At 41.6% G+C, this 23,187-nt stretch overlaps 1 protein-coding gene across 1 annotated transcript; it reads left to right on the forward strand.

Annotated features, from left to right (window-relative positions):
- Nucleotides 1–346: 346 nt before the first annotated feature.
- On the forward strand, nucleotides 347–22,534 carry kntc1 (kinetochore associated 1; the record flags this gene model as incomplete). Its single annotated transcript, XM_083979713.1, has 61 exons — nucleotides 347–484; nucleotides 629–749; nucleotides 1,212–1,327; nucleotides 1,454–1,532; nucleotides 1,650–1,727; nucleotides 1,814–1,848; nucleotides 1,943–2,053; nucleotides 2,492–2,585; nucleotides 2,751–2,803; nucleotides 2,916–3,028; nucleotides 3,135–3,186; nucleotides 3,268–3,366; nucleotides 3,484–3,527; nucleotides 3,632–3,694; nucleotides 3,798–3,873; nucleotides 3,987–4,112; nucleotides 4,247–4,413; nucleotides 4,530–4,641; nucleotides 4,911–5,054; nucleotides 5,142–5,198; nucleotides 5,360–5,440; nucleotides 5,538–5,660; nucleotides 6,710–6,853; nucleotides 6,942–7,037; nucleotides 7,170–7,273; nucleotides 7,378–7,480; nucleotides 7,565–7,699; nucleotides 7,806–7,925; nucleotides 8,280–8,352; nucleotides 10,260–10,327; nucleotides 10,416–10,717; nucleotides 10,823–10,995; nucleotides 11,446–11,546; nucleotides 11,853–11,997; nucleotides 12,115–12,171; nucleotides 12,263–12,426; nucleotides 12,519–12,623; nucleotides 12,716–12,844; nucleotides 13,147–13,263; nucleotides 13,575–13,684; nucleotides 13,788–14,004; nucleotides 14,240–14,329; nucleotides 14,414–14,576; nucleotides 14,929–14,987; nucleotides 15,069–15,279; nucleotides 15,366–15,439; nucleotides 15,544–15,748; nucleotides 16,859–16,971; nucleotides 17,068–17,123; nucleotides 17,238–17,316; nucleotides 17,404–17,528; nucleotides 17,622–17,757; nucleotides 17,863–17,958; nucleotides 18,205–18,261; nucleotides 18,459–18,513; nucleotides 18,847–18,910; nucleotides 19,025–19,151; nucleotides 19,260–19,349; nucleotides 21,150–21,304; nucleotides 22,186–22,288; nucleotides 22,463–22,534. 61 exons carry the CDS (start codon nucleotides 347–349, stop codon nucleotides 22,490–22,492), a joined length of 6,633 nt encoding a protein of 2,210 aa, XP_083835839.1. The 3' UTR covers nucleotides 22,493–22,534.
- Between the last annotated feature and the right edge of the window lie 653 nt (nucleotides 22,535–23,187).

Here is a 23,187-nt window from a genome sequence, read left to right on the forward strand (position 1 = left end):
CAGAGGAAGAAGAAGTAGGATCCTGAAGCTAAAACTGTACTGTTGAGCTATGACTATCTAACGATTTCAGCCGTAAGTTTCTATCTCTCTTATTATAACTGCACAATGCGCCATTGCTCATGGATATCAGACGTTCGTGTTAAATTAAGTTGGTTTATAAATCTCACGTTGCCGTCATCGTCATATAAAACTGACATTGAAAGGCAGCTGAAGTACTGGATGCTAACTGAGCTGGCGAGCTACGCTTTTCAGATATTTGAACGACTCGTATAGAGGCATATTTTCATCACACAAAAAACTATCACATTATTATTGTTTCATTGTAAGGCGAAACTAGAAAGAAGAAATGGCGACGTGGAGTGAAGTCGATCTCCTGACCAACGAGGACACAAACACTGTCCGGCTGGGCAGTGTGTCCGGGGAGGAGTACGGCAGTGGCTTGTATCAGGTGGATACTCTGGTCAAAGTCTCCGCTGCCGATGAGGTAATGTTTAAATACGGTATTATTAACTGTCACAAACTCAAACATGCTCGTGTATAGGCTACCTGTTGCATCACAACAACATCCAACTATGGTGACAGCACTGGACCATACATGCCTGATGTTATGAAATGCTGGTTGTTGCAGGTGCAGACAAACCCTCGTCTCTCCTCCTCCAGTGGCTCAAACTGGAGCGTTGTTGTTGCTGACAGGACTGTTATTCTGTTTGACCAGAGCTATCAGGTCATCCTGCTCCTTCTCGACTTTGGTATGTATATTTATCTGATGCCCCACTCCTTGCATTTCCTCAGTGGATGTGAAAAATAAACGATTAGTTTGAGGGTTGCATACCAGATTCCTTTATGTCCTTTCAATAAAGCACCTGTAATCTGCCACAGTACATATATTATTATTAGGGCCACAGGGCAAGCACACCAGGCACTGGTCCCTACAGCTATGAAATAGCTGCAGGGACCAGTGCCCGGAGCGAAGCCTCTGCATACTGCTTTTTCTATAGCTACACCAGAGGTGAGCTGTATACATAGGTGTACAGAAAGATCTAAATAGGGAACATTTAACATCAACTGAGCACATACTAAACCTACAAAGGAGCTATTAGCTTGAGCATATTGCTTAGAACACTGCCTATAAGTATCTCTATCATCGTGCCAATCATCAGTAAGAAAATGCCCAAGATACTGTACATTAATCCTGAGATTTATTTTTTCAGAAACTGATGTGGATGCTGTTGATGTGTGCCTGGAGGGACAGTTTCTGTTGGTCTGTGAAAGAAATGGTAACCTTCATTTGATTTACGTTCCACACAAGAGGATCCTCCTCACCAGGGTATGAGATCTAATAGAGCAGGATTACATGTAATATGATATGATCACTCTTAGTAGTTTGTGCTGCATGCATGGTATACTTTATATACAGTACATCATTAATATGTGTCATTTTCTGGGTTTGTAGGCTTTGGTAGAGAAACCATCCCATGGAAATGAGAGAACATATCACTATCTCATGGTAGAAGAGGACAAGACATCTTTAGGTGAAATTTTCTCAATGGACATGAAAAGGATACACAGTTGAAAAAGATTGTGTAATGTGCACTGGGAACAAGGAGAAATTTGGGATTTATTGTCTAACTCGTGTTTCTGGTTGACAGGGATGTACCATGTGTTTCTTCTGATCAATGATGGGTTTTTCCACATTACTAACCTTGCTTTGGCAAAGATTGAAACGGGTAAGAAAATGTTGTGGCCAGCTTAAGTTTTTTATTGGAGACACTTTTTGACTAAATTAAACTTTCCTTTTTATTTGACAACCCAGCCAATGAGAACATGGATGTAGGAGCTTTGAAGGAGGTAAGTTAAGGAACTTTATTTCTATGCAATAGTGAATGAAATATCTTTTGAACTGCCAAGTGCTGATACATAATCACTTTTTTTCTTGATTCAGCTTCAGTCTCTCATCAAGATAGACTTCTGCTCCACCAAAGATTATCACGACCAGGGCTGCAACACTGCAGTGATGTTCAACCAGGGCCATGAAATCCACTTTCTGATTGGGGTGAGAATTGAAGAGTGAAATTTTATAAATTTATTTACAACCTGTAGTCATGATGCATGCATACATAAGAGGAGGGATATAAGTATTTATGGCTCCTTTTCTTTTCATCCCTGATCATAGTTGCTGTTATATGCTACATTTTTCTGTTAAATTGAAAATCACAAGCAGTGACTTCAAAAAGTTACTGTATTTTTCACATACAGGACTTGCATCTAGATTCTCGCAGGGTTGAATTTGCAGGTTAAAGATTTTTTAAAACATACGGTTACTGTTTTTCAGAATAGTTGCACTGCTGTTGACCATCTAAGTATATTTTCAGGAAAACTTTGAAATTTAAGAAAGGGTTGAATTAATTTTCACCCTGAATACAACTTTCCTGAGATGGATAATTGCTCATTTATATAAAGCAGTGAAAGAAGATCACTGTCATCTTCACAGGGAGTTGAGGAGAATGTTTTGACTCAGTGGACGATGGACCCTCATCAGGCCAAGATGTGTCTCGCTCAATCTGTCGACAATAATTTAATTCCAGGTAAACTCTTAAAGAACAGTATATGGCTACATGTTTGTAATATGTCATCTGCTGAGGCGATGGTTATTGTTTGGAATTGTCTCCTAGAAAAAAGGCAAACAATTAAACTGTCCATTCAAGTAAATTGTACCAACACTATAACATCTTTTCTGTTTATTTCAAAAGGTGTGAGAAAGATGGTGGTGATGGAAAATCTCTTGTATGTTCTTGACACTGAGGTATGTTCACCATGGCATCACCATTAACTGTTTCACACACCAGTGCATGTTATTCAGTCACAAAGATTTCAAGTATACATGTTTATAACTTTGTGTTTTTCTTTGGTCTCAGGATGTCCTGAGTCTTTGGGACCCACACTTCCTTGTCATGACCCATTGTTGGCCAGAAATTGCCATTCATGACTTTGAACTCACCACCGAATGTGGCTCTGCCTCCATGGTGGCGTAAGTATCAGTGTTGTGTACTGTGGATGTTAATATATATATATGAAGAGGGCTGTGCTGCTTTTAAACAATGTTGAAAATGTAAATAAGTATGTGTGTGTTACAGCCAAGACAAGGGAGGCTTGAAGATGATCGCACTAATAAAGCAAGACGGTCAGGTAACTGTGTAACTCCTTTTATTAAGACAGTATAGAAATAAATAATCTCAAGTCTTATTCTGAACTGTTTTTATATTTTAGATCAGCTCACTGCAAATCAGAGTTCTGCCCTGTATGACTGTTTGCTACTCTCTGGACGTCTCCTCAGTGTCCTGTCTTGTGCCGACAAAAGTAAACATGGTAAAAAAAAAAAAAAAAACATCAACTAAAATACTAATTGTTGTATGGATTTTAAATGTAATATTTCTAAATGTTAATATTGCTGCATGTTTAAGTTGGTTGTCTCTCTCTCTTAAGGATACAATTTATTTGGTCGAGGGGGTTTGTCAGAACCCAGACAGGTAGGAATGGTTTTGGATGATTACTATGATGTTAAGACAAAACCTGTATTGAGGTGATTGATTTTGTATATTAACTGGTGTGTTTTGTTTTCCTGTTCGAGTAGTCAAGTGGAGCCTGTATCGTCTATTGTTGTCAGATGCTTCACGGAGGCCCTGCCTGAAAACAGGTAGCCCTTTCTAAGTCACACTTTTCCACGGTAATTTCTGTTCGTGCAACCACAATCTGTACGATGTCAGAGTAACTTGATTTGACTTTTCTATTACTCCCAGACTGAGCAGACTTCTTTACAAACATATGTTTGAAGAGGCTGAAAAATTCGCCATCACATTTGAGCTGGATTTGGAGGTAAGTCTCTGTCCCTCAGACTAATTTCAGCTTTTTATTCAGAGTTACATTAACACATAATATTAAACATTTACATTTGTACAACCACCACTAACAACTCTGTTTTTGTCCAGCTCGTTTACAGGGTGAAGCTTGACTTTGTGCTGGAGCAGCTGGCCTCCGCATCAGTGGGCGGCTACGGACAGGATGTGTTGTCTGAACTTGTGGAGGAGGCCAAAACCAATCTGATGAAGATCACAGTGAGTTGAACAATGCTGTATTGGAGCCTTGTACACGCTGATGAAACATGATTAGTGGTCATCTTGTCAAATTAAAAGTGGCATCAAGTTTCAACTACTCATTAATTGATGTGCTTTTTTTTTGTGATGCCTAGGATGAGCAGTATGTGGTGGAGTACTGCCTCAAAGCTCCGTGGCCGACCTTTGACACGGCGACGAAGATGCTGAACCATGCTGCCACGCGTTACAGCTCCTTACAGATCAAAGAGGCCTTGGACAGACTGGCCACTTTCTGTTGCCTGCATGGTGTGGAAAACTTCAAGTAGGTTGAGTGACAAATACTTTATTCTGTCATAAAGTAACATTTTCATTTTTTGGATTTACCATTACATACTATAGTGTTTGACGCTAGTGTTGTTACTCTGTCATCATCCATAGTGGAATCGCCTGGATCGAGTTTCTGAACACCACTGACAATTTTGGAGAAACTCTGTCACGCCTGAGAGAAGGAGACATGAAGGGCGCACAGCTCCTTTGGCTCAGATATGAGGTAGCATATTATTAAATCAGAAGAGCTTCATTCACCCCCCCCCACCCCCCCTCAAATCAATGAATGTACAATAAATCTTGTACATACACCAGAGTGTGTACATACACTACTTTATAAAAGGGACTTAATGAGCTACCGCAGGATAAAACTGACACATGAATTCAATCCTGACACCGATCCAAATGACCAAACAAAATTAACTATGTTTTAGAAATTTTGTAGTGTTGGTGTCACTTGTGATGATGGCTTTCTGCTGGCTTTCGTGACAGGGACAGTTTACAGTGGACTTTGACGAGAGCAAGCTGGAAGCTGTGCTCAGTGCCATCCCAGAGGACCTGCCATCCCAAGAGCTCTTTCCTTGGCTCCGGACAGTCTTTGTTCCTTTTGTGAGACGAGAGCTCCCAACAAAACGGGTATGGATGCAATCTCTCAATTATAAAAATATTCTTATCAGCACCATTATTGTTCTTATGCTCAGTGCTATCTTTATGTGCTTATAGAAAATCATGGCAAGATGGCTCGAGCAGAGGGCAAGGAATCTGGAGCTAACAGAAAAGGTAAATAAGAAAAACTAGCGATTAACATCAGTAATGAGAATTTATTGATTTCAGATTTCCCAGTGAGTTTGACACAAGTGTAGTTTATTTTTTTACGTTATTCAATTAGTTATGTGCCATTCACCACAGTGTACATGTTGATTATGATTATGTTTTGCCAGGGTGGTTGGCCACAGAACGGGTTGGACTTGGCGACGCTTGGCTTCCATTCTTTTCCTTCTTTATGGACATGGATGAAATCTGTAAGTTAGCCACATTTCCTCAGTCTCCTGTGTGTGTGTGTGTGTGCTTCCGCAATAATGATCTACTTGATGATTTACGTGGATTTCTTTTCCTAAGGATGATGATAATTACGGTGGAAAGGAGGTGGACAGCCTCAAGTGCTTGATATCCAACCTCCGTCAACAGCTGGACCTCCACCGTAAATACAACTGCAGACTTTCACTTTCAGTCTTTGAGAAGGTTTGTCTTGTTGTTTTTTGTTCTCTCAGCATTTTCCCTAGGTTACTATATATATATATATATATATATATATATATATATGTATTCATTCCCACATACCTCCATTGTGAAGGTGTGTTTCTTATTAGTGCTATATTTTAATTACAGCCAATCTTCAAAAAGCATTCCTGAATATCTTGCATAGGCCACAGGCTGCAGCTAACTATATACAGTAGGGTTCAGTATTTTTACAAAAAGTGAATGAAATAGTAACATTAATGATTATGCAACTTATCAATGCACATCTCTTTCTCTAGATGTCAGTAGAGTTATTGAATTGTAGTATGGAAGAGATGGTTAGTAAAAAAAAAAAAAAAAGTAAATGATCAACTACAAAAATCTCCCTTAAATACACTGTGAAACTATGAATCATGTGATATTGTTGTTTAAAGCAGATATCAGTGGAATGTTTTTGTTAATATAAGTCCTAAATAGTCCTATTTTCCGTCAGCAATCACTTACATGAAGTATTTCAGCCTAAACACGAGTCTCTCCGTCACTCTGCTCTGCTGTAACCCGAGGAGAAAATTTTCCTTGTGGGATACAAGTGTTATCCAATGAGGAGAGAGAACGGCATGAAGGGCTGTGTGTGCAGCCAAGGGATGCGCGTGAATGTGGTGACGTAGCACGAGGACCAATTGATGCCTGACAAGGGCGGGGGCTGCTAACTCATGGTGCGTTCAAAGAAACTCGTACTTTGTGTTTTTCCTTCCTGTGAAGTCATACCAGTTCGATCTGGTACGAGTTCACGGGTCGGAAGTTACGAGTGGCCGTTATAGGGAACTTTCACAGACAACAGGATGGTAAAAACACGAGCTACGGGTTACCTGGAACGCTACCAAGTCGTAGTTGTGACTTGAAGCTGTAACTTACGGTTTCAAAAGCCTGCCTTGAACGCAGCATTAGCCGAAACGGCCGTGAAGCTGATATCTGCTTTAAGTTTATTTTCAGTAATGCTGTTTTTTTTGTTCCCACTTTAAATATAATTTTCTCCGACGTTAATTTGATAGGCAAGTGTTCGGAGTGTCGCATTCTTCATGCTGGACAAAGTGCCGGCTCCAGAGCTGATCGATGCCACAGTGAAAAACAGCATCCTGCCGTATGCCAAAGAGCATAAGATTTCTTTTGATGAGCTGCTTCTTCAGTACATCAAGGTAAACGCCACCACAGCCAAACCCGCTGGGGACTTGGATTTAGTTTTCCGAGCACCCTGTGATGCCCTTTGTTTCTCCTCCTCTCTAGGATCTGCTGGAGCGCTGCAGTTCTCAGACCACAACGCTTTTCACAGAATGGGAAGCCAAAGCAGTGGCTGTGCTCGGTTGTATGACAGACACCGATGTAAGTTTGTTACAACACTGCACTTGCACACAGTTCATAATATGCACAAGAAGATGAAAAAACAACTAGCAAATAAGGATAGTGTACAGCAGTAAAAGTTGTGAAATCTCACCTTGTTGCGTTGTTTGCCAGCTGATGGTGGATGCTGTGCTGGAGATAATGCAGAAAGCTGTGGTACCCTGGAGTAACGTAGTGGAAAAACTGGTTCAGCAGTACCTGGAGATGGATGGCCCGAAGTATGTTCACATCCTCCTCACTTTGAAATGGTTACCATTATGTAACAATTTTAACAAAAGCAGTCGTTAAATGATTTTTTTTTTGTACTTGATTGATCCTCCAGACAAGAGCTTTTAAAGGAGAGCTACCATCTGATGGAGATAAAGAAACTTCTCCGGGGCTACGGGATCCGCAACTATAACCTCTCGAACAGCACTCAAATTATGGTAAATTTGAAATTATCAGTTACATGACGACTTATTGTGTTAAGCCCACTTGTACACTTTCTGATTGATATGTGTTTTCCCCAGACACTGATCAGATACATCCTGAAGCAAGACCTGCCAACCTCTTTAGAGGACGCACTGAAACTAGCTGAGGCATACAAACTTCCAACCTCGCAGATTAATTACTTGTATCTCATTCAGCTGATTGGCCAAGGAAAGGTATGATAATCAATGCAGAAATTTGAAGTCACTTCACAAATTCGTATTTTGTAGGTTTCTGTGCGTTCTCGGCATGTTTTTAGGCGCTGTTTTGTGCTGTTTGCAGACTGAGGAATGCATAACGACCCTGAAGAGGCTGTCCACTGCTGAGGCCGAGTGTGTGGTCGAGCGTCTCACAACCTGGGCCAGGCTGGCATTGGAAGACAAAGACCACATCTCAGACGAGGTGGGGGCAGGGAAGATGGCGTATGCTCGGAATAAAAGTTAATTTATATCTTGTATTCAAGGGCCAGTTTTGTGAATGAAATCTGAAGAGCGTGTAAGTCATATGTTGTGTGTTAAGATGCTTTAGAAAACAAAGGCTCCTTGTTTATGTAGTAAATTATATTTCAATCTGCTGATGTTTGCACGTTCCTGATCTGACGTACCAGGATTTTCCATATCGGCTCTTAATCTAATCAGGATGCACATTTACCTGATAATGGATCATGCATGAATTGAAGAGGGTTATGCATTACGATGAACATGCATGCTGTCACTTTGTGCATCTCTGAACTTTCTCTCCATCTGACTTGAATAGCACAAGAAGCAACAGATGGTCATAGCTCAGGTGATTGTGGAGGCTCTGAAATACTATTCTGGATTATGTGCAGGTAAGGATTTCATTTCATACAGCTCTAAAACATGAACAGCAGAGTAGGGAAAAGCTTTAGTTTCAAAATCATCTTTTCTTTGCTTAGTCACTAAATTGCTATGAAGGCCTGGCTGTAGGCTTCCATGGACCTCATGTGTTTAATGCTTAAAGCAATACTTACCGATCTGGCATTTCACTCAGCACAGCACAAACATTTGAAAATCAACAACTCCACCTCCCTCACAAGTCCCGCCCACCTCTCACTCCTGCCGCATCTCCACGAGCCCCCTCCCTCCCTGCTGCATGCGTTGGCATGGCAACGGTAAACAGAACAGGAACGCGAGTGAAACGGGAACAACACAAACAAACACAACACCGGAGTTTTAAACCGTGGAAACGGACTCAGTGATGATGACTGATGAGTTGTATAATAAACTGTTGTTAGCCTACTGCTACTGGAGAGGCAGGGGAAGTGATTGTTACAGATTACAGTTCTCAACGAGCCGGGCTGGCGGCCGGACCAGCGCCACCTGATGCGCTGGTTCAGGCCGAAAATAAATCCAGACCGAGCCGAGTCGAGCCGCGCCGGTCCGGAGTTCAACCGGGTCCGGACCGCTGAGAACTCACAGAGCTAACAGTAGCCTAGCCGTTAGCACAGAGCTAACAGTAGCCTATATAGCACTGGATGCTAGACACATGTGACTTCCTGTGTTTACGTATCACTCGGGGCTGATCACTATCAACGTTACAATATCAGACATGAAACTCCGCGACCAGCTGCGGCTGCAGTTATTGGTCTTTTAAAAAACTATTTATTTCCAAAAACCTTCTTTCTAGTGTGTGTTGTGACTCTAGTCTCCTCTGCTCTCTGTGTCCTGCTACTGCTCTGTCAATAAGCGTTCTTCCTGGTCGGGAGGGGGGAGAGGAGGAGAGGGGTGCACAAAGTGATTACATATTAAGTAGGTTCGGTCGCTCGTCAAATCTTATTAATCGGACCGAATAATATTATTGGTCAGACTTTTCTCAGAATTATATGAGAATGAAAAAATGATGAGTTTTTAACCCTGTTGGGTTTCTCTTACATTTTAATTTATCATCTGATTATTAATAGCATTTTAACTTAGACAAAGAAATGTGCAAAAGTTCCAGAAAGGTAAGTATTGCTTTAAAGCAGAAGTAAGCAATATTTTTGTGATAATATAAGTCTTAAATAGTTATATCTTCCGACAGCAATCACTTACATAGAGTGTTTGGACCGAAACACGGGTCTCTCAGTCCCTCTGCTCTGAGCCGAGGAGAAAACTTTTCTCGTATCCTACAAGTTTTATCCAATGAGGAGAGAGAACGGCATGAAGGGCTGTTTGTGCAGCCAAGGGATGCGCCTGAATGTGGTGACGTAGGCACGAGGACCAATAGATCCATGACGAGGGCGGGGGCTGCTAACTCCGTCGGCTGACAAGAAGTTATGGTGCGTTCAAGGCAGCCCGTCCGTTCGTCAAGTTGTACCAGTTCGATCTGGTACGAGTTCACGGGTCGGAAGTTACGAGTGGCCGTTATAGTGCACTTTCACAGACAACAGGTCGGAGAAACGTGAGTTGCGGGTTGCCTGGAACGCTACAAAGTCGTAAGTCGTGACTTGAAGCCGTAACTTACGGTTTCAAAAGCCTACCTGGAATGCAGCATTAGCCAAAACGACCAGATCGCTTACTTCTGCTTTAAGGAAAGTGTAGTTTGCAGTTTAGAGCAGCAGAACATCCCGGGAGTTAATGCTTTTAAAATGTCTTTGATATTCCTGTCACCTGTACTGATATAAGAACAGCAGAAATTGATTTTCTAAACGCAGCTGAGGTAAAGGTTCATGAGATAAATCTTATAAATGTCCACCTGAGCATCCAAAAGTGATACCGGATTTCATGTCCTCTGCAGACGATGCCCTCAAAAGCATGGAGTGTGAGAACAACCTCGCCATGTTCAAGGCAATCGGCCACTTACAGGTGAGGCTCGCTGAAGAAATGTTTTTGGCTGTTTTTCCCATCACTTCTTCATTGATTGATCTGAAGCCATTTTTGTCTTTTTCTTCAGGAGGACTTTGATGTTTTCTTCACCCCGTCCAGCTACGAGGATCCAACCATTAGAAAACAGATCCAGGAGCATCACATCACGGCTTATGAAAACACACGTGGCCGCTCTTCATCCAAGGGGAAGGCTATGACGACCCCAGTTGTAGCTAATGATCCAGATGGCAAGACCAAGACCATATCCACCGAGGCTGGCTTACGTCGCCTAGGGAGACAGCTGCAGCGCACCGAACAGGAGCTCTGGTCCGACTTGGCCCTGCGAGCTTTGAGAGTGGGCAAGGTGGACAAGGCCCTGAAGATCCTCAGGTTCGCATGTGTGGGTGCTGTGATGAGAGAACGAACACAGATGAATGTTCTTGTTTAATTCTTCTAATTTCTTTGTGTTTTCCCTTTTTTTGTGTGTGTCTTCAGTGAGCTGTATGAACACCACTGCAACATCAGCACAGGGAAGGTTTTGTTCACTGCTGCTAAGACGATGTGCCAGATGCTGGAGGCAGATGTTCCCATGGTTCTTCCCAATAACATTGACTTGCCAGCGGTCATCCACGTGCTGGGCTGCCAGGCCGTCACCGTGTGCCACCCAGGTAAAGAACATCAGTGATCAAAACACAGTCCATACAGGTAGAAATGTCTCTAACTCAGCTATTAGATCAGGTAACTTTGGTCTGTATGTGTTTTCTGGGTCCTTCTACTTACGGTAATCATTTAATGTTGTGAAAACTAGACTGGAAATACATAATTTGTCTCATCTTAAGCACAGTTAAGAGTTTTAGGGATAAACCCCTCAAATGAGATACAAACATAAAGATTTCTGCTTGTTCTACAGCTACAATATTTGTAAAAGAGAGGTGTATCTGATCGTGTTGTAGATTATGACTGCATTCAGGACAACACCTTTTGACAGCCTGGTTCATGAGACATTTTTCATCTTTGTGGGGGTTCTTCTCTAGTCTGGCTCACCCCTGTTGCTTTAAAAGCATGTGCAAATTGCAAAATTAAAATCCTTTTTATTTCATTATGATAATCATTTACAGATTTGCTCCTGGACTGTATGGAGCTTTGCAAGTGCACACGGATAGCTATGGATGTGTATCATCAGTGTCAGTTATCAGACAACTATGGCTTCATTGCCGAGGTCAGTATCTTATCTATTTCCAACTTGATTTACTTTATTATGGTCTGGTTTGTAGTTTGTGTTTTGTTTATCTGCAGACAATTATCCTCAGGGAGATTCAACATACTTTCACAAATGAATAATTAGGAATCTACCATTTAAAATCTTCTAGGGGCATGATTATTGTTTTCAGTTCTCAGTTACTCATTTAATGTGATTGTTTCCCATAAGTTCCCGTAACTTTGTCCAAGAAAGAAAATCTTAAATATTCATTTTCAAGCTCACGAAAAGCATTTAACAATCTTTGCTAATTGTTTAATGTCACAGGACTCGACCTTGGAGAAAGAGAAGGATCCATACTCTCAGTGGAGCTTCCAGGATGTTTTTAAGGAGGATTGCATTGTCCTGGACCCAGTGTCTGTGCTCCCAGTTCAGTATGAAATCACCACCTGCCTGCTGCCGATTTCTCAGGGTCAGAAGATGCTTTTGCGTTTATCATCTCTGTAGGATTTCATCACCGTAGCCGGCGGCAACTCTGCAGCCGGTTGGTCTCATCTGCTGTCTGGCTCATTTATTCCCATTCTTACAGATACCAAGCTGTACCCGCTGGACTGCTCTTGTCTGTCGAACTGCTCTTTTGAGAATGGTCGGTATTTAAGTAGATACCTTGTTTGTTTTTCTATGTAAAGTTGTAATTTTGAAAGTTTATTTTGTGTTTTTGCATGGCCCACATGTAGGTTCTAACTACCTGCAGCCCCTCCTGGGCCCCATGACCAACATGTTACAGATGTTACAGGAGTGCAGTCAGCTGGAGCTGGCCCTCAGAGTGCAGGTCAACTGCTACGGTAGCTGCCTGCAGCACGTCACCTCTAATGTAATGGACAGAAAGCTCTGTATGCAGGTATGACTGCTGCAACATGTCCAGTAGAGCTGTGTGAGTGCCACCGACATTTGTGTTTCTGGACCAAATATCCTCTCATTACAATTTTTCAGCTTTATGACACCAAAGAGCTTATGAAGTACAACATATGCCTGAATGAACTCCAGAAGACAACTACATCCACTGTGAGAGCTGTGGCTGTGGCCCTTTTGAACAAGGTGAGTCTGCAGAGTCCTGTAGTGTGAGAGGGTAGTGGCCGGTTTGCCGTACATTTCTGAATAACAGTACCCCTGTTTTCTGTGTGCTGCAGGTGTTAAACTGGAGAATGGTTGATCACGATTTTGCGATTGGACTCTGCACGCTTCTCCCCAAAGCAGAAGTCTTCAAAATACTGTGGAAGGTTATTGACAACACCTGGCAAAACTATGACAAAATCTTGGTAGGCACCGTGATCACTGTTCTTTATTTTACTGTGAAACCTCTTTGTGTTGTCGTAGTAAGGTCACATATTGCCACAATTGCAAAAGTAAATGAACTTAACACGCTATTTAGTTGTTGTTGAATCCTGTTTTAAATCCTCATCTTAAGCATTTAAGATCAGAGATCAGCCATGATAAGACATCGATCAATTTGTTGAGGAAAGGCTGTTCCAGCTGATCAAGATCCGCTGAATGTGCACCTATCAGTTTTTCAATTTACAACACATCTACTAAGTAACTGTTTGTTTTTTTCTTTCTCCAGGCTGTGGCCAAGATCGGGGCCAATCTCTGCTGCTTGTACAACGAGGCAGTGGAACAAGAGAAGTTTCTCTCTGTCATCACTGATGCCGAGTGGGGAATCAAGCTCAGCAAGCTAGAGGTAATCCAACTCTGGAGCTCATCGGTCAAGGACAAAGATATTCCACTGAAGTCATCTTAAAAATAATTTATTTAAAATAAATGTATGTATTAATATATATATATATACATTACATAAACACAAGAAACACAGACAAATATTTGAATAGGAAAATGGACTACAAGGTTCATGATAAGTCTATTTAGACTTAATAATGGAGGTAGAGTCAAACTGTTCTGTAGTTGTAATGAAATGAGAGAGTGAATGTGAAATTTGGTTTGGTGTCTCTCACATGGCTGAACATGTGTTGCCTCTACTCTGCTCTGCTGCAGATATCCATCCAGTCGGTGTTCCGCCAGCGGCCGGAGATGAAGCGCTGTCTTGTCCCTGTTCTGGTAAAGAACAGGAAGATCACCCCAGACATCATCCTCGAGTACTGCAGGTCAGCCACTCACTCTACATTGTTCCCACTTTTCAGACTGTTTCAATGTGAAATATCTCATTTTGTTTCTGTGCTAACTGTCAACATGCGCATAAACCCGCAGCACCTTTGGATTAGACCGTGACAGTGTGATCAACCTGTACATCACCACCTTGCTGCTGCTCCAAGAGGACGAGGAAGGTGCAGGCGACCTGGGTGCAGGACAGGACGAGGCGCCACCTCTGTGTCACACAGAAGCACTGGAGCGAGTCCTTCTGATCATCCCAAAGTTGCACAGCACCAGCGAGCTCACCGACAGTCTCTGTGCTGCTTTATTCAAGGTTTGAGCATGGGGAGGTTGGGTGGGGGGTAAACTGGAGTAACTAACGTGAGGGCACAACTGTCATGTTTTTTAATCTCTGATACATGAGTGAAATTTCTGATGAAGTTCAATAGTCACTTCAATTTTCCCCTAGAATAACTGTACTTGAAACACTGCAGCTGTTGTATGGTGTGGTGTTTCTATTGCAAAAAGAATTTAAGTTTGTCTTAACCTGCAAAATGTCTCTTGTACAGCTCAGCCCCTATAACTACGAGAGGATTGAAATAGTGCTGAAGATCATACAGGCTGCAGATGCGGATGTAGCCAGCTTCTCCATCAGTCAGGTAAATAAATATATATATTGGTACGTTTGTTGTCTTCAAAAAGTATCTTCGCTAACTTGCAATCAATGTCTTTTTCATGTACAGGCAATGGGCCTCCTGCAGCACCTGAAATCCTACAAGCGCATCTCTCCTCCATCAGACTTGGAGAACACGTATCTTCTGGAAAACAACCTCCTGCCAAACCTGTCCGACGTCAGACTGCCCTTCCACCTGCTTCTGCAGACCAAACATTTCTGGAAGATTATCTGTGAGTTAGAAACTGTAGTTCGCTCTAGAAGATCTAGTTATTAGATCTTCACTGGTTATCTGTGGGTGTCAGGTGAAACCTAACAGGAAGGAAATTCATTTACATGACATTGTTTTTAGCCGCTTGTGAGTCAGAGAGTCAAGAGTTGCTCAAGCGGGTGATTACAACACTTGCTTTGCCATCTAGGATTTCTTAGTAAAACTTGTTGACAAAATTTTTGTTTTTATTTAACTAACAAAATCTGCCTCTCTCTGTAACTCTGACTAGTGGAGTGATGGTCTATCCGTGTTTGGAAACTACATAGTGTTGCTTTAAGACTGAAAAAAACTAAAAAATCAAGTTCTGTGTTTAGCTCCTGAGCTGAGTGAGGAGACCTTCCCTACACTTCTTCTGATCAGCAAACTGATGAAGGTGATATAAAAAACAAAACAATAGCATGACTAGTTGTAACAGAGTTATCACGGTTATTCAAACCCCCCTGTCTTGTTTTAGGTGAGCCTCGACAAGTTATACATGTCTGCAGCGAACCACATATTTGAGAAGAAGCTGAAGCCCCTACTCTTGGAGCAGAGGAAAAATAGTTGTCATGGCTCCAACGAGACGTATAAGGTGGCCAAGACCATGATGAAGTACATCCAGTGCATCCAGAGTCCAGAGTGGGCTGCTGCAACAGCGTATAAGATCACCCAGGAACTCCCAGCAGGTCTGACCTGCAGATTAATTGCTACTCTACACTCTTCAGGCCATGTTGCTATGTGGCTACACTGACTTGTTCCTCTCCCTTTACAGGCTATGAGAAAACTCAGTCCCTCCGAATCTGTTTGGCTCTTGGAGATGCATGGCTGAAAGAGCCAAATCTTGAGGTCTGTGCTTTTCACCTGGGGAACTACACAGAATAAAACTTTAAATTGTCTAAAATCTCAAAGGTTTAGTTGGTTATAATCTCCTCTTCTCTGGTCTAATGCAGGAAGCAGCGCGGGCCAGAGCGGAGACCTTCCTGTCCAAGCTGAATCTGCAGTTCAAGTGTTCAGCCACAGAGAATACGTTGATAGCCAGCCAGCTCAACAGCCCTGAGCATCTGAAACTGACCAGGGTGCCGACCAGGCTCATCGCGGCTCTGTATGAGCACAGCAGCGTGGAGCAGCGCTACAGAGACGGTCAAATTCATCCTGGTGAGATCACTGTCATACAGGCTTTAATACACTGTAAGGTCCATATTCCAGTTTGCTTTGTTAAACTGTGTCCTGGAAAACAGGTCAGTCAGCTATAGACTATCTACTTAACACTGTACTAGCTAACTAATAATTCCTTTATCTACACAGCACCAATTTAAAAGCAAGGGTTTACAAAATGCTTTGACATAAAAGCAAAATACAGAGATCTATTTTGTAGGACTAGCTGTTATTATCAAGACTCTGTGAGCTGTTCAAGTGAGTGATGGCTTCCTCTGGGTTGTCAAGTGGGCGCCCTCCTTCATTAGTGTTTCGCTGATTTGGGCCCCCGACACCACCAGAGGGTTCAGGAGTAAAACCCAGCGTCCCGGGCTCACCCCCTAGATGCCATCTATTCATTCGAGGGCCCAGGTGGAGTCCTTCCTCTTTACCCACAGCCACTGACTCCCTGTTCTCAGCTGCCCTGGAGAGGTTATTGACTGCCTGCCAGTGGGCCTTCCCTTGGATTTCCATGTCTTGGAGTAGCCTGGATGTTGAGGTGGCTACAAATAGAGATAGAAAAATAATAATAAAAAGAAAGTTTAAGCATTTAAATAACATAAAGCAACAGAGTAAGATGAGAATTAAAACATATTAAAGGCACGGAGATGCAAAAGCAGCAAGAAACAGTTAAGAGCAGTTGAATGAAACAGTGCAAAAAAGCAATTTAAGGAAATGAAAACAACATAAGTAGATAAACATTTGTAAAGAGGTAGTACGAAGTGAAATGAATGACTGAGGATGAAAGGACATACAAGCAAAACAGATAAATTAAAGCAGAAGTAAGCGGAATGTTTTATTTGTGTTTAAGTCTTTAATAACCCCCTCCCATGAAAATCATGTTTTTCGTGCTTTTCACATGTTCCTGTGGCATTTTTTGTGGTCAGCCGAAACGACCGGATCGCTTACTTCTGCTTTAAAGATGTCGGAGCTAAAACAATTAGAGTAATACAAACGTATCATAGGATGATCACAGAAAAGTGACTTAAAAGATGACTAAACTGTGATTCAAATAGTTTAATGTAGAAGTCCTCAACGTGTTGTTCTTTTCATTTGTTTTCTGTGTCTCAGATATACACACGGCAGTGAAGGAGATAGCCACAGTCAACAGTGTGGATCTCCTGAAAATCCGAAACATAATGTTGGAAAAGTGGATCTGCAAAACGGGTCCTGCCGTTGCCAAGGTTTGTCTGTCCTAGCGTAACCCACAGAGTTCCTGTTCATGTCCTTTTCCATCCACTGGCTTTGAAATTTGACAAAACATTTTTTCTCTGATAAAGGATATCGGCAATCATGAATGTGTCAGCAACATTGAAGAGGACCCAGACTTAATGAGGTAAAGGCATCACTGTCTGTGGTTGCAGCTTTTTGCACCTAAATAAATGTCGTGAGAACTGTGACACCAAAATGTCTTGGCTCAGTTTATGTTTTTGTTGTTTTTGTTTGTCAGGGTGGTACACCTGCTGCAGCCGTACGCTGTGGACGATGCCGTCCGTCTTCTAAGCCCCATCCTATCTGCTGAAACTTGGGTGAGGAATGAATTGCTTTTCAGTAGATACCGGACAAATTGCCAAGAGGAAGCATTGCAATGTCTATTTTGGGATTTTCTCTCGTAGCCCCTCAGTTCCTCGGGGCCTCGTCTGACCTTCTGCCATCGAACTCGGGCTCTGATTTGTCTGATTCGCCTCGCCAACGCAGAGACCCTGGAGGCTCGGTTACAGATCCCCAGGACCAAAATCCAGTATGAGGAACTGTTCACTCAATTTCAGTTCATAACGCTTGTGTCGATTGGTTCATTTTCACCATCGCTTCTGTATTTTATATGTCCACGCAGATATTACCTGAAGTGCTACATCTTTGTCTCTCAACTGGAGGCGTTAAACATCCCCTACACCGTGCAGTCCTTCCTCAGCAGTCCCAAAGAAGGACTGATTAAAGGGTTGTGGAAGAACCACAGTCATGAGCCACAGGTACTTTTCTGACCTGAAAATGTTGCAGCTGCTCCATTTTGGCTTCACAATTAGGTTAAACATGGTAAACACAGCGCACAGACCAACTTACCCACCTCATTTCAGGCGGCGCAGTTGGTGGCAGACCTGTGTTTGGAGTATCAGGTGTACGACTTCCAGCTGTGGAACAGTCTGCTTCAGAAGATGCTCTGTTTCAACCTAGTAAGGCCACATGCACTAAGAATAAAACACAACATCTTTCTCCCATGTGATGTCTGTTTTTAGTTTATTTTCAGGTTTTGTTCAGGTTTGCTCAACATTCATTTCATTTCTTTATTTATTGAATTGGGACAGTGCACATTCATCAACACTGACGCATTAAGCAGGTTTCACAAATACGTCACATAAAGACAGCTTGGCTATGTGGTTTGAGTAAAACTTGCATGCTTTTGTGTTTCTTCCCCTCAGATCTGTCACCTTCAGAAGGTGTTGGAGGCAGCGCTGGCTGTCCCCGCTCTGTGGGAGGTACATTTCATCACTTTTATTTGAAGACCGGACACTGCTTGCATTTCCTTTCTTTGCATAAAGATTGCAGTTAAATGGCCTGTTTCTTAAAACACTACACCACCAGACATCCTGATTACCAATCAGCCATCAGCTGATTTATGACCTAAAAAAAATGTCTAATAAAGTGCCTTTTATTCTTTTTATTTTCTTCCCAGATTGTCAGTTTCTCAGGGACCTGGAAGAGTACGATACTGGCACCTTTTGTCTCAGGTATGAGGTTTGTAACGGTGAAACTCACCCCTGTTTACAAACAACATGGATCCTCTTGACTCTGACTAATGTTTTATTATAAAACATTCTGGTAGAATAGTTGATGCTGAGCAGCATCAGCATCACCTGTGTTCAAAATGACATGGCTTTGATCTGTTCAATAAGTGAGTGTAAACTCTCAGAAAGATGAGAAATATTCTAATTAAAGGAAACACTGGAGAGATGTAGACGATTTAGCATAATTTTAATTCAAGTCTCTATATTTTTTTTCACTGTTCAGTGTAGCTCTTGAATGCCCCTGACTCTCTCATCTGTTTGAATCATGTGTGACAGCTTCAGTTCCTCTGAGTCCTGATCAACAGGCAACACTCTACAGGACTTTTGTTCTCCTCCTCAAGTATGTTTGATTCATGTTCAGCCTTTTACCATTTAAATACTAACCAGGGGTGGGGCTTCTGTTGTGCTGTGTATGTGACGGTTCTGTTTGTTTACATGGTGCTCTCTTCCCAAGGTGCCCAGTACTCTTGAATTTAGACCTGATAGGAATTGCCAATCGCTTCGCACACTTCAATCTGCCTGCCTTCGCCCTGGGAACGCTCCTTCTCATCCCCTATGCCAAAAAGGCTCAGCAGATTCAGGTGAGTGTGTCCATACAGTGTGTGTCAATACAACATGTTAAGAAGGCCTTCCAGAGGAACTGCATCCTTCATGCTGTCATGACTGTTGTGTCCTTCTGCTGTCCACAGGGCTTTCTGTCTCTCTGCAACCCGGTCACCGTCCTTGACCAGGTGGAAGAACTTATGAACACCGGGGAACTGGCTGGGATCCCCTCGCAGGTCAGATGTCTCTTTGGATAAATGTGAATCTTGAATCGTGAATCTTTTTACCGCTTACTCGCCAACATTTCAACTGCTTTCATCTGCCACTCGGACAGCTGACAGCTAGGCCACTTTCACAGCTATATGTGTACAGCAATATGGATATCTAATATTGATTTTAACAGTACTGGGAGATTCAAGTAATTTAACTAAACAATTAAAACTGAAGAAAACACTTTTTCTGTAAAAAAAAAAAAAAGAAAAAGAAAAGAAAAGAAAAGAAAGAACATTTTTGGTGAGGAATAAGTTAGGACACACCCACATTTATCCCCACTTAAAATGGCTAAATTCACACATTAGGTGATCTGAACATTGTTGCTCAGCTTTTTGAAGCAGGGTTGCTTTATTTAAACCTTAGACGTTTAGTTTAGTTTGGTCCTGACTGTTGAAGTGAGAGTGAACACCATGGTGAGATGGAAAGAGCTGCCTGAGGCTTTTAGAAAGGAGATTTTAGTAGTTTATCAGCCTGGTAAGGTATTTATTTTTAGACTTCATTTATTTGCACATATGAAATAGAACAAATACATTTACATATCTCTCTTAATAGGGAGAAAGATACGAAAAATGAGCAAGTGAGGTTGGAAACCCAAAAGGCTTATAGCATGACCTCAGCTTGACCTAACAAATAATTTAAACAAAGTAAAGAAATGATATTAACATACCTTGTGCGAGGTAGAGAAATAATAATAATAATAAAAAAGATTCAAAACTATTTGAAATCAGCCATTTTACTGCCTGGGAAATAGTCTACACTGGGGGACATTCAAAACAAGTGCCAACGTGCCCAGATCTGGCGGTCCAAGCATGTCATGTTCACCCCGAGAGCAGAACGCAAGATGCCAAAGGAAGTCTACAGTATAAAACCCTAAAAGGTCATCACAGGACCTACAGCAGGCTCCTGCTACTGTTGATGTGAAAGTGCATGCCGCTACGATCAGAAAGAGACTGCACAAGTTTAACTTCCATGGGAGGTGTGCAAGGAGGAAACCTTTGCTCTTTACAAGAAACAGGAAGGCCAGACTGAAGTTTGCCAGAGAGAATGAAGATGAGGACTCGTGGAACAATGTTCTCTGGACAGATGAGTAGGGCGCTTTCACACCTACTTCATTTTTTTTGTTACATTGTTTCCATATAGTCCAGTAAATTTCGCTTTCATACTGCTATTATACCAGCGGACTAAATGATCTACCTACGTCATGACGTCATTACCCGCAAGGGCTGCGCCTGCTTATAATTGTCAGTGATTGGCTTGTGGATGAGCGTGCGTCAAGGGCGCCAAAAGGAAGCGGGCTCCGTTCCGCGGCGCTTCGGCGGCCGGTGTGAACTCGGCGTTACATGGTGGTCGGTTCAGAAATTGCAGTGTGAAAGCGAAAAATACAACAATGTTGCAACTTTCAGCCCCCCAAGCGAACCGAGTCTGCTTGGTTAGGGGTGACAGCGACCTAAAATTGAACTATCTGGACAGCAGAACAGAGGACGTGTTTGGTGTCAGTATTTACATACTGTATTTTGGAAACCTTGATGTTTCTGGGCAACTGAAGCTAAGTTATGATAAACAGGAAACAATGTGAAATGGTTCTGATTGTGTAAAGATATGTGATGTGTGAGTGAATATGTAAATATGAACTCACTTCATGTGAAGTAATTTTCTGTACAGTAAAAAGTGGATATCTGAAACTTTTATTGCAATGCCTTTCATTTGAGTTTTTTCTGTATCACATTATTTAACATCACATTTATACTTTTTCGACCCCTCAGGTGAAGGAGACCGTGTTGACTTTCATCAGCCAAAATAGTCAGTACCAGAAACTGTTGAAGACCAAACACTTCAAGGATCTGAAGAGGTTCATGGTGTCGAGTGGCCAACCCAAGCAGGTGAAAAGCCTGGCAGACTACCTGATCAGCCAGAACTGGTGCGTATTTTTTTCATTTATTTATTTATTTATTCTCAACACCAAATATCTCACAAAATGGGGACATAACCATTTCTTATCCAATGTGCTGATCATTATGTCAGCCCCAAACATCTGGTGAGATTATTCATCACTTCAAAAGTGACTGAAGGAGATGTTAAAGAACAAGCTGGAAATCTGCATGAGTGATCGGACACTCTCCTGTTGTTACATCATGTACATTGGGATGTAAAGAATGCATTTCTTTTTGTATGCTGTGTTTCCCACAGATGTGAGAATATACTAGTGGGGTGGGTGTCGATGACGTAGTGATGACCAATGTGAACGTTAACACAGTATTTGCATTCATTGAATATTCTTTAGTGACGTTTTACTCATGCATGGTTGAGCCATGTCAATCTGCCTCTGCTGACTCACTATCCTCCCAGGCAGCTTCGCAGATTGCAAACTGGAACTGAGACCGGACATGTCCATTAAACTCCCACGCTGTGCACTTCATCGTCTTTCAATTTCAATTTCAATTCATGAACTGCATTGATCTGACAGATTTAAAGAATCATATTTATACGAATACAATGTCAAAATCATTGTTACTTGTCCAAATTATGTCCAAGGTACTCTAATTGAAAATATGATCAGTTTAGGATGAGAAAAATAACACAAACTACTATTGTCCATAACCATACATACACTTGCTATACGTAGCTACCTACAACACATGATAATTCTCTGATCTCCATCTTAACATAGTTTCTTATGACTTTGGCATTATGATACCTTTTATTTGCATTGTTCACACAATAGTTGCCGTGTAAACTGTCATGTTTTCTATCTTTTTTTTTCAAATGTATGATTTGAGTTCTTTGCTCTTTGCTGTTCAGCCAGGACGATGCCGACTCACTCTTCCGTGACTATATGAATCACAGAGGGCACAAAGGAGGAGAAACGCTGACAAACGGCTCACCTTCACCAAGCTGCCTTAAGGTAACTGAACCCAGTTTAGTTAGAAATTCATATCCAAAAAAGGAATCCAGCATTTGACATTAAAATGATATTCATATTATATTCATTAAGAGGTTGTATTAAAAAGTATCAGTTTCCATTTAGTTTCTGTTTATATTCTCCCTCTGTAATTCGTTTTTGTGTTTGTCTTTTCAGGAGTTTCTCAACATGGAAAATGGAGCTTGAGGATGAACTGACACTATGCTTTCAGCTGTATTTAAATAAGCCCACTTGCTAAGTCTTGGGCTAAGATGCAATATTTGCACTTGTTTATGAAATATTTGAATAAATGCTTTTCACTATTACAATTTGTATTAAGGAATTCTTGAAACCCCTTTTTTGAAGCAGAAAATATGCAAGGATCTAAATCTTTGTCATCTATTTTATGTTGTTATGTCCCCAATATTCCAATCTATATTTACAGTTACTGAGTACTTTATAATAATAAAAAATACTGATTCTGGGTAGGTGTCTTTGCCCTCAGTTCTTTGTGGCATGGATTCCTCAAAAAGTTGGAAACCTTTCATCGATGCTCTGGTTCATGTTGACGTCATCATATCTAATAGTTTCTAGAGATTTGTAAGATGACATTCACCCTGCCAATCTCCTGTTCTACCCTTAGTGGTTGTGTTGGATTCAGATCTGGTGTGTGGAGGCCCTTGAAGCACATTGAACACTGTCTTGTTCATGAGTTCAGTTTGTGACCACTTATGCTGTTAAAAAAAAAAAACCCAATAGGTCTAGATGGCTGTCTGCATGTATTTTGGGGCGTGGTGATTCCAGTGAAACGAAAACATCTATGTTCCTTTCTACCTCGAGATTTTTAGATTTTTTTTATTCATTTGTTTGTTTAATATTTAGGATATAAGGCAATTCTAACC

Source organism: Trachurus trachurus (assembly GCF_905171665.1).
Source record: "Trachurus trachurus genome assembly, chromosome: 9".
Classification (NCBI taxonomy): domain Eukaryota; kingdom Metazoa; phylum Chordata; class Actinopteri; order Carangiformes; family Carangidae; genus Trachurus; species Trachurus trachurus.